This window comes from Schistocerca serialis, chromosome 2, assembly GCF_023864345.2.
Source record: "Schistocerca serialis cubense isolate TAMUIC-IGC-003099 chromosome 2, iqSchSeri2.2, whole genome shotgun sequence".
Classification (NCBI taxonomy): Eukaryota; Metazoa; Arthropoda; class Insecta; order Orthoptera; family Acrididae; genus Schistocerca; species Schistocerca serialis.
Window position 1 is genome coordinate 761,056,644 of NC_064639.1, and position 12,171 is coordinate 761,068,814.

The 12,171-nt window shown below is 38.2% G+C and overlaps 1 protein-coding gene across 2 annotated transcripts in view; it reads left to right on the forward strand.

Moving 5' to 3' along the window:
* Positions 1-12,171, forward strand: part of LOC126457972 (vacuolar protein sorting-associated protein 18 homolog) — a 260,426-nt gene that overhangs the window by 109,021 nt on the left and 139,234 nt on the right. For both annotated transcript variants that reach the window (XM_050094731.1, XM_050094732.1), the window contains one exon: positions 10,971-11,106. In XM_050094731.1, the coding sequence (XP_049950688.1) occupies positions 10,971-11,106 (136 nt within the window). The remainder of the gene's footprint in view (positions 1-10,970; positions 11,107-12,171) is intronic.

Below are 12,171 nucleotides of genomic sequence, written 5' to 3' on the forward strand. Positions count from 1 at the left end.
CAACTGAGGTGCTCAAGCACGACTCAGTGACCCATCCTCACTGCTTTACTCCTGCCAGTATCTCGTCTCCTCATTCAAGTCTCAGTCTGGCACACAGTTTTAATCTGCCCGAAAGTTTCATGTCAGTGCACACTCTGCTGCAGAGTGAAAATTTCATTCTAGATTTATTGTGTTACAACCGGTTTCATCCGTAGAACATCTTTGTGTTGCCGAGTTGTGCTAAAGTCACGATATAAATTATCTTGTCATATGTATTTGGCAAAAGTATGGTGAGCAGGCACTACAGAATGACACAGCATGCTGTGCGTGTTTACTGTACTACCACCAGGTAGTCAGCAGAATGTTTGTGATTATTGTTTCTGGATTCAGGTTCAGCCTACAAATGACAACTAGACCATTTATATGATAACATCAGCACAACTTGGCAACCTGAAGATATTCCAAGAACAAAACCGGCCATACCACAATAAATGTTTAATTATCCAGGTAAGGTAGTTTTCATTTATCATTAAATTAATGTCTAGTGCAGTGCTCAACATAATCAAGATTATTTGTGTAATAATTCACAATGCGTATAGAAGCTTCATGGCTTTACCCATGGTCTAGGTTATATCTTCGAGCGCTAATCCTGGGTACTGGGTTTGAAGCCAGCTACTTCTTAACTTTTGAATAAAAATCATCGACAATGATGGCCAAAGATTACTGGCTTAAGAAGTCACCCTCATTATGTCAACAGCCTTATCAAAGAGGGTGAAGCAGCTGACAGAGGTCCAGGACACTCACTGCTCTTGTGGCAGGAAATTGGCCCTAAAAGGTTGAAGAACCAGATATTAACAATGGCATGAGGATAAATAAGGCAGTGGAAACCACTGCATTATAGGCACATAATTGAAAATGTGTAATGAAGATATCTCCATTGGCAAGAAATTCTGGATTTGTCCCACATTTAGATCTCCGGGCCAGGACTGTCAATGGGAAGGTGACCATGAGGAGAAAAGTAACTAACCAATGATACGAAAACATTCTATGAGTCGTAGCATGGAGTGTCAGAAGTTTGAATAAAGTAGAAAAGCTAGAAAATATAAAAAGGGATATGAAGAGGCTCAATCTAGATATTGGAGGGGTCAGTGATGTGAAACGGAAAGAAGATAAGCATTTCTGGTCAGACAAATATAGGGATATCGACAGCAGCAGAAAATGCAATAATGGGAGTAGGATTTGTGATTAGGGCAGAGAATGAGTTATGTTAACGGTTCAGTAATAGTGTTGTTCTCACCAGATGCAATAGCAAACCAGTGCCAACCATGATAATTCAGGTATATGTGCCAACATCACAGGTAGCAGATGTAGAGAGAGAAAGTATATGAGGGTACTGGGTGGGTAATCCAGTATGTAAAGGGAGATGAAAATCTAATAATCATGGGGGGCGTGAAAGTGGTTGTAGGTGAAGGAATAGAAGAAAGGGTTACAGGAGAATATGGGCTTGAAAGTAGGAATGAGAGAAGAGAAAGTCTAATTGAGTTCTGTGGCAAATTTGAGATGATGATAGTGAATTATTTGTTCAAGAGTCACAACAGGAGGAAGTATACTTGGAAAAGACCCGGAGACACAGGAAGATTCCGGTTGGATTACATCAGGACCAGACAGATTCCAACGGCAGATATTGGATTATAAGGAATAACCAGGTGCAGACATAGACTCATATCACAATTTAGTAATGATGAAGGGTAAGTTGAAGTCTAAGAGACTCATCTGGAAGAATCAGTGTTGAAGGAAGTGGGTTACTGAAGTACTGAGGAATGATGAGATATTTTGAAGTTCACTAACGTTGTGGGTACTGCAATAAGAGATACCAGAGTAGGCAGTTCAATTGAAGAGGAGTGGACATCTCACAAGGGGACCACAGACCTGTTAATCAGGGATTTTGATGAGTATTCAGTACGTTGTAGAGGGACATGGCCTGGGTACCTGGCTAGTGGGTTTTCATGCGATGGCCCCTAGTTTTGGAGAAAATCAATGTTGGAGTTTTATGAGTACCTCCTATATTTGCAACATTTGACACGTTTAAACCAAGTGAGTGTACCGCAGTGGCTAAGGTTCATGGGTACCGTGCTTGTGGTACTGATTTGTCAGCCCTGTAATGTTTACTTTTACAGGCAGTTAAAATTTTCACAAAAAAATTCAAAATGCTTCTGACTTGCTAAAGACTAACAGGGAAATCGCTTTGAGGGAAGTAGTAGTAGTAGTAGTAGTAGTAGTAGTAGTAGTAGTAGTAGGCTTCTAAGGGACTCGAAGCTCCCATGCCGATATTACATGATTCCTTCAGATGCTCCTGTGTTGTGCTGCCTCTTGCCAGTTATTTATTCCCAATCTTTTGCATGTGCAATAAATTTCATTGTGCCAAGTACTCCTGGATCTCCCCCTTGGTCTTTTGCCATATGGCTTCTCCCTGTACAATTTGGTCTTCTTTCATCCTCATCAGATGTCCAGCCCATTGCAGTATTCTGGCATTTATTATATTTACTATTGTTGGTTGTTGTGATAGCTCATGGATTTCTATGTTGTGTCTTCTCTTCCAGCATTGAGATTCATTGTCATAATGTGACCCAAAGATTTTTCTATAAACTTTATTCTCAGACACTTGTAAATGGTGGTGTTCTGTTTTTGTTAGGCTCCATGTTTCTTCCCCATAGATTAGAACTGGTTTAATGATTGTATTATATAACTTTACTTTAGTTTTCCTAGTCAGCAGTTTGGAGCGTAAGAAATTTTGTATTGCATAATAGGCTCAGTTAGCATTTTGCAGTCTCACTTTTATTTCTATCTGTCTCGGATTTTGTTCATCTATCACTGAGCCCAGAAATTTGAACTTTTCCACACACAAAAATTTGTGTTCACCAACTATTAGATGTGATTGGTTATCTCTACATCTTTGAACTATCATGTATTTCGTTTTCTCATTTTTACTTTCAGGCCAAGTCCTGACGCTTCTCTTGCAAGCTCTACAAATAATTGCCTAATCTCTATTTCACTATGTCATCTGCGTATGCTAACATGTTAATTTTGCTTTCTTGGTGGATCCCAGCAGGTACCAGTTTGAGTTTCCTAACTACTCTTTCTAAAGCTACATAGAAAAGAAGGGGGGACAAAAAATCTCCTTATCTTAACCCAGTTTTATTTTTAAAATGATCAGACTTTAATCCATTTAGTAAAACCCTGCTTGTACTTTCATCCATGCATACTTTGCAGAGATTTATCAATTTAATTGGGAAACCAACTTCAGTCATTACATTCCACAAGCTTTGTCTATGGATGGAGGGAAGATTCCTTTAATTCATTCTTTGATTCTGCATCAATTTGGTACACCTGTTTTCATAGTAATCTTCAAGTATGCATCAGTCACATCAAAGGAAGAACAATCTTTTGGAAAATAAATGAACTGTGTTTTCCAGTATAGATTTGGAAAAATCCTTGTTCCTGCAAGGCAGTAGATTTCATTAAATGTGCATGGCTTTCTACAGATTGGTGTTATGGTTGCTTCTATTTCTGTTTTAGCATGGGAAGCGACAGCAAGTAAAGCGATTCTGTAACAAACAGAATACATATTTGAAGAAAGTTTCTTGTAGTTACTGATTTATTAAAATAATTACTATGGTAAAAATGACTAGATTGTAATAATTTTGCATGAACAGTTTTAATAAACATTTTTGGAACAGCAACCAAAAAAATTTTTTTTTAATTTTTCTTTTTAAAATTCAGTCTTGATCGCACCACGTATGCTACAAGAACATAGGTGACCGGTTTCGGTCATATCACATGACCATCATCAGACCTGTTGTTTAATTTATAAAGTAATAGAAACCTTACTAGATTGACAATAAAATATGACAAAATGCTTATAAGGATAAAATACAATAAGACTTGTTATACCCATAGCATCTTTCGAAGATGGTAGGTGGAGCACCCTTCTCAGCTGCTGTGATGTCAAGTGGTGCCAGCAAGTGGCGGGCATACGCTTAAATACGAAGATGCTCCGCCTACCTCTTCTCCCTCTACCTCACGTCATCCAATCAGTGTAAAATGGGTTCACATAATTGTCAAAATGTAAAAAAAGTACAATAATAACATAAAAATAGTTATGTATAAAGTATCTCTTTACAACCATGGAACTACTTAAATATTGTATAAAATATCAATTAAAAGCTTTAAAATAACTGTAAAGATGATGTATACTCAGTGTGCCCTCTATGGGCTATGGTGGTACTACCACAATGGTTTCAAAGTCAGAGATGTGAAGGTCTTTGGCATTCTACATCTACATATACATTTAAACTCTGCAAGCCACCAAACGGTGTGTGGTGGAGGGCACTTTACATGCCACTGTCATTACCTCCCTTTTCTGTTCCAGTTGCGTATTGTTCGCGGGAAGAACGACTGTCTGAAAGCCTCTGTGCGCGCTCGAATCTCTCCGATTTGATCTCCTCGGGAGGTATAAGTAGGGGGAAGCAATATATTCGATACCTCATCCAGAAACGCACCCTCTCGAAACCTAGCGAGCAAGCTACACTGCGATGCAGAGCGCCTCTCTTGCAGAGTCTGCCACTTGAGTGTGCTAAACGTCTCTGTAACACTATCACGGTTACCAAATAACCCTGTGACGAAACGCGCCGCTCTTCTTTGGATCTTCTCTATCTCCTCCGTCAACCCGATCTGGTACGGATCCCACACTGATGAGCAATAATCACTTGTTGATGGACTACATTTTCTAAGGACTCTCCCAATGAATCTCAACCTGGGACCTGCCTTACCAACAATTAATTTTATATGATCATTCCACTTCAAATCGTTCTGCACACATACTCCCAGATATTTTACAGAAGTAACTGCTACCAGTGTTTGTTCCGCTATCATATAGTCATACAATAAAGGATCCTTCTTTCTATGTATTCACAATACATTACATTACATTGCGGCGTCATATCGATATGTGAGTTGTAACTTGACTGCAAGTATACACCTATGCTAGATTCAGTATGTCTGTCTTGTATTAACTTTATTTGCCACTGGTGATATATGTAATAATGGAATGATCAGCTGCAGAGTGCTATGATATTACACACACTTTTTAAAATGTCATAAAACTGATTTATTAAAAATGGAGTCATATTTCATAATATTTCTAGTTGGAAGTTTAAGATTGTGATATAAATATTTACGTGCTGTTCTAAGGTATGTTTCTGCCATGGATACAACTGGGTCCTATGATGTTCTGAAGGAAAGAGTACATATGTGTTCATAGAATTTCGTCAAAGAGATCATAAAAATGTTTTTCACGAGAAACTTTTTTCATTGAGAAGCATTGACGGTTCATCTCTATAATGGGCATATATCTCGATCTCCTCCAAAATATTTAATAATAAGCCTTTATTAGCCTAATGAAGGACTCACAAATTCTGTTGTACCATCTCTTCGACATGCTTATTAAAAGTTATGTGATGGCCGAAGACTGATTTTGCTCATGTGGTACCTGATGTATGTTCTTTGTATCATATAGTAAAGCTCCGGCCCGTTTGGCCAATGTATATTTTACTACAATCACCACATTGGATCTTGTAAAATCTGAGAAATCTATCGTTATCGTTACCTACAGTATGTCTTAATTTATTTTCCAAAGTATTGTTAGTTTCAAATGCTATTGTTATTTCAGAATTCTAAAAATAAATTACCCCCATGTACGTCATTTTTGTGTATTTATGAGCTCCTATTAGTGGTGTACTTTGTGATTGTTGCATTTTATTAAACATAATGTCAACTTGACTCGTATCAAAAGAATTGATCTTCGCAATCTGTTTTAGAATAGTTGTTTCTTTTTTGATCTCATTTTCTTCAAGGGGTAATTTTAGCATCCTGTGGATCATTGACTTAAAAAATGCTTTCTTATATTTGTCATGATGACATGACCTAGCATTAATAATGACATCCGAAGTTGTAGGTTTTCTGTATATGGCAAAGCAATGCTTGCCATTGTTACTGGATATAATGAGATCCAGGTAGTTAATACATTTTTGATTTTCATGTTCAACTGTAAATTGTAGTTTTGGATGTACAGAGTTCAATTTTGTAGTAAACCTATCGATTTCATCTTTTGGACCATTATAAAGTATTCGAAGGATGCCATGGGTATAACAAGTCTTATTGTATTTTATCCTTATAAGCATTTTGTCATATTTTATTGTCAGTCTAGTAAGGTTTCTATTAATTTTCTAAATTAAATTACAGGTCTGATGATGGTCATGTGATATGACTGAAACCGGTTATCTATGTTCTTGTAGCATATGTGGTGCGATCAAGACTGAATTTTAAAAAGAAATTTTTTTTAATAATTTACATGACGTACTATTTCATGAAGTTCTGTTTGATAGAAAAAAAAAGAAAGAAACTAACATGAAAAACTGCTCAGGACAGGCCTCTGTACAACGTACCGAAGTCTCATCAGAATCTGTGATTAACAGGTCTGGCGGTCCCCTTGTCAGTTGAACAGGAGTGAATGTCTCTGAAAAGGGCAGTCACTAATGTTGGGCAAACAAACATAGATACAAGGAAGATGACTGCAAAGAAACCTTTGGTAACAGATGAAATACTTCAATAGAGCAACAAAAGAAGGAAGTACACAGATTTTCAAGGAATGAAAGGCATACAGCAATATAAATACATTAAGAATGAAATAAATAGAAAGTGCAGGACAGCCAAGGGAAAATGGCCACAGGAAAGATGGGAAGAAATTTTAAAAAAATAATAATAAAATAAAATAAATTAAAAATAAAAAAAAAAAAAAATGATGGACTGACTCAACATATAGAAAAGTCAAAACAGCCTTCAATGAAGTTAAAAGCAAGGGTGGTAACATTAAGAGTGCAATGGGAATACTCTTGTTAAACACACGATAGAAAGCTAATAGTTGAAAAAAAATACGTTGAAGGTCTCTATGAGGGACAAGGACTTGTCTGGTGATGTGACAGAAGAAGAAATCGGAGTCAGTATGAAAGATATGGGGGTTTCAGTATTAGAGTCCAGAATTTACGAGGGTGAGTCAAATGAAAACCTTAAATTTGTAATAACAAATCGAAATTTCATGCCGTTATCCTGTAAGTTGGTAAGCGTGCTACAAACAGCATGCAGAATGGCCTGTAGGTGGCAGCATAGTGCAGATGCACACATACTATCGCAGTATCAGTATAAAGAAGGCTGCCCCACTTGCAACTTGCACCAGGTAAGAACAGCTTTCTGTTATTAGGTTTTTGTGTAGTGAAGTTGTGAAACCTATTGAAATTCATCGACGAATGAAGGTTCGGTATAGTGATGCAGGTTTGTCACAGCAGCAAGTCTATGAATGGAGTAGGAAGTTCGCAAATGGTCCTCATCCAGGTCAGGCACAACGAGTTGTGACTCCACAGAACATTGTAGCAGTTGAAGCCATAGTGAAGGAAAACCGCTGAGTGACACTGAATGACATTGCAGTATGTTTACAGATTAGTCATGGGTAAGCACACCACATTGTGCATGGTGTGCTACAGTTTCACAAAGTGTCTGCAAGATGGGTGCCATGGCAGCTGACTCCTGAAATGAGAGAACGACGTGTTGTTGCTTGTGAAGAACTTCTTCGGCACTTTGAATGAGAAAGTGATGGCTTCCTTGGAAGAATCGTTACTGGGGATGAAACCTGGGTTTGCTTCCACCAACCGGAAATGAAGAGAGTGAGCAAGGAATGGCACCATTCTTCATCACCAAAACCAAAGAAGTTTCAAACAGAACCATCAGCAGGGAAGGTTATGCTGACTCTCTTTTGGGATGAAAAAGGCATCATTTTGGAACATTACATGCCTAGAGGGACCACTGTCACCAGTGCATCATACACAGATCTCCTAAAATATCATCTGCGGCCTGCAATCAAATCAAAGCGATGTGGATTGCTGTGAGCAGGTGTCCTTTTGCAACATGACAATGCAAGGCCCCACACTGCCCGTACAACAGTTGCAACAATCACAGACCTGCATTTTGAGTGTCTTCCTCATCCACCATACTGACCAGACCTTGCCCCAAGTAATTTCCATATGTTTGGACCACTCAAAGACGCAATGGGTGGAAAGAAGTTCCATTCTGATGAAGAGGTACGCCATGCGGTGAATGAGTGGTTGCGCAGACTACCAAAAGAATTTTTTTCTAAAGGAATTTATGCACTTTGTAAGTGCTGGAGGACTTGCATTGAGCGTGGGGGAGATTATGTTGAAAAGTGATACAGCTTTGTACCACTTCTGCACAAAAAATAATATTAAAAAAAATTAAGGTTTTCATTTGACTTGCCCTCATAAAACAGCTTTGGAAGGCTTGACATAAGATAAGAGACAAGGATAGGTAACATTCTGTCAGAATTTGTAAAGTCATTGAGGAAAGAGGCAACCAAATCACTATTCAAATTAATGTGTAGAATCTGTGAGAGCTGTGACATACCATTGAACTTTTGGAAAAATTCCATCCACACATTTCTGAAGCTAACAGGACATATAAGTACAAGAACTATGACACAATCAGCTTGACAGCTCATGCATTGCACCCGCTGACAAAGATAATATACAGAAGAATGGAAAATAAAATTGAGAATATGTTATATGACAATCAGTTTGACTTTAGAAAGACAGTGGCACCAGAGAGGCAGTTCTCACCTTGCACCTGGTAATAGGTGCAATGCTGAAGAAAAATCAAGATATAGTCATAGGATTTTTTAGTCTAGAAAAAGTGTTTGAAAGTGTAAAATGGTGCAGGATGTTTAAAGTACTGAAAAAGATAGGAGTGAGATGTAGGGAAAGACAGGTAATATAAAATATTGTTGAGGACCAAGAGACAACAATGAGATTGGGGGATCAGAAGTGCTTGGATTAAAAAGGGGAATAGGACAGGGATACAACCTTTCACCCTTGCTGTCCAACCTATAGCTCTGAAGAATCAGTGATGAAAATAAAAGAAAGATTCAAGAGTGGAATTATTCATCACTTTCACTGAAGATTGCAATGTCATCAGCGAATCTTATCATGGGTAAAATTCAGGGCGACAGGATACCCATGATAAGATTCGCTGATGACATTACAATCTTCAGTGAAAGTGATGAATAATTACAGTATTTGGTGGGTGGAATGAACAGTCTAATGAGGAGAGATTATAGATTGAGAGTAAACAGGAAAAGACAGAGGTGATGAGACATAGTAGAAATTAGAACTTAGTATCAAAATTGGCGATCATGACGTATATGATAAGGAATTCTGCTACCTCTGAAGCAAACTAACCCATGATGGATGAAGCAAGGAGAGCATAAAAAGCAGACTAGCACGGGCAAAGAGGGCATGCCTGGCCGAGAGAAGTCTACTAGTATCAAAGAAATTTCTATGAATGTACATTTGGGGCACAGAATTGTATGGTAGTGAATCATGGACAGTGCGAAAACCAGAACAGAAGAGAACTGAAGCATTTCAAATATGGTGCTACAATAGAATGTGTTAAAAATCAGGTAGACTGATATGATAAGGAATGAGGTGGTTCTCCACAGAATTGGCAAAGAAAAATTGGAAAATATTGACAAAAAGTGGGGGCAGGATGATAGGGCATGTGCTGTGACATCAGGGGGTAACCTTCATGGTATTTGGGGGAACAATAGAGGGTAAAAGCCGCAGGGGAAGACAGAGATTGGAACATATCCAACAAATAATTGAGGACATAAAGTGCAAGGACTGGTCTGAGATGAAGAAGTTAGTGCAGGAGAGGAATTCATGGTGGGTCGCATCAAACCAGGAGGAAGACTGAGGACTTAAAAAAGAAGAAAATCAAATTAAAATAAAAGCTTCTAACTCATCATGAAGGATGTTTAAGTGGTCCTGTCAATTGATTCTGGTGATAGTTGTTTCATGGAGGTATACTGCATGGTGTGACCCATCTTCACTTTGCTCATTCTGCTGACTAATGATGCAGTTACAGCTGAAATGTCTGTGAAAGACATAATTATACTTTGTCACTGACAGTATATTATTTTATGAGGTCGTGTAGGTGGTGTCATCCCTGTCATTGTTTGCTTTGAGTTTTTCACTTAAACAAAACCATTATTGGAAAGAAAAGCTTGAAGTAAACATGTATGTGTATGATACTGAGCAACACACACAATGATTTATTGTCATTTCAAGTATGGAGTTCACACAAATAAATAATTTTTATATTGCAGCAGACTTTGCAGTCAGGGCAGCAGTCAGAGCATCCATGGATTGGTTATATCATTTTGAAAGATAGGCTGCTTTAGCTGTAAGTCCTTATTTATAGACACAACCAGTTCCACAGCATTTTAGCTGAAACATGAGGTGTATTCTCTATCATCAGGTGTAATCTGTACAAACTGGTAGACCAATACTCACATAAGGTAGCAAGAAAACAGAAATAAAATGAAAAAGTATATACAGGATGAAAATACTACAAAGTCCAGTCATTTTCAGATTGGGGGGAAGGGGGGGGGGGGGGGAGAAAACTACGAAACTGGTTGTGTGTATAAATAAAGGACTTGTGGCTTAAGTGATCTTATCTTTTCAAAATGATCTTCTTATATAACTGAAGGATTTTTAAAATTTCATTTGGAATTATTTTGCTGTTGCCATCCATCATTGGAAGCAGGTCATAGAACAGTCAAAACAAAGAGTATTCAATGAAAATGTATCCTCAAGTGCCAAAGAAAAGTATACAATGATGGCAATAACCAAAACATGTCACGAAATGACAAGCAAATAAAAAAAATTAATGTAAATTATTTTTAAGTACCAAGTGTCATGTGCTCATACCTAGATTTTTTTCCATTAATAAAATTAAGTACATAGAATTATGCTAGTGCTGTAGATAGTAGCAGGACAATGTGGACATAAATGTATTTTTCCTCCTTTCAGGCTAATGAGGCTATACGATATCTTGAATTCTGTGTTAATACCCTACACTGCCAACAACAAGCTATCCACAACTATCTGCTGTCACTTTACGCTAGAATGAAGCCAGATGAGCTTATGCATTATCTTGCCTCACAGGGTAAGTATAGACAAATTGCATATCATTTGCAGCAAATGTGTTAATTATAGGTAAGCCCATCCCACTGTCGAATTAGAAAGGACAAAATGTAGATATATATTAACGTAATGGCCACATGGTTAGAGGCGCCACGTCACTGATTGTGCAGCCCCTTCCGCCGGAGCTTTGAGTCCTCCCTGGGGCGTGGGTGTGTGTGTTGTTCTTAGCGTAAGTTAGTGTAAGTTAAAGTAGTGTGTAAGTCTAGGGACCAATCACCTCAGCAGTTTGGTCCCTTAGGAATTCACACACATTGTTAAGGTCCTCTTTTTTAGATCTTGTAGAATCTTTCCCAACCAATTGTGAAGACTGAACCTTGGTCTGAACATCATAATCATAGACCCACATCTCATCACCAGTTACTGTTCTCTTAAGGAATGTCTTATTCTCATTTGTGCCCTTCACAGACTGAAAGGTGCAGGTCTTTCTGGTCTTGACTCATGAGCCATGGTGCATTGCAAGATGCTGTGTCAGTATTTCATGACATGATCCAACTGAAATGTCACATTCTTCTGCAGTGTCTTGGGCACTTAGTCTTTGATTGGAATGCACAATTTCGTTGATGTTCCTGACATGCTGTGTGAACCACTCGTAACAGTGAGTACAGCTTACGTATTCACCTTCATCTTGAGTTTCATGCAAACTTTAAAGTAGATGCCGTGTTCCTCTAACTCTTCCACTGTGAAATTTGCAAACTGTCCAACACAACATTCTACTCAATACAGCACTGAACAGTAACTAACAGACATGCAACGATGAAACTTCCAGCAGTTGCACTTTAAACACAGGCATGTGCAGGGATGCCTACCACATTTCGCCCCAACACATCCATTGGTGCAAAATTATGTATGTTCCAGAATTTTTTGAACAGACCTCATATGATTTGCAACAATATGCTTGGCTCACACATGTGCCACCTACACAGCTCACTCAGGTTCCACATTGAAATTCTTGCTGCTACTTCACTGTGGTATTATAGGATCTCAGAGGTCAGAAAGCTGGTACTGAAGCAAATCTGCTATATGGCCA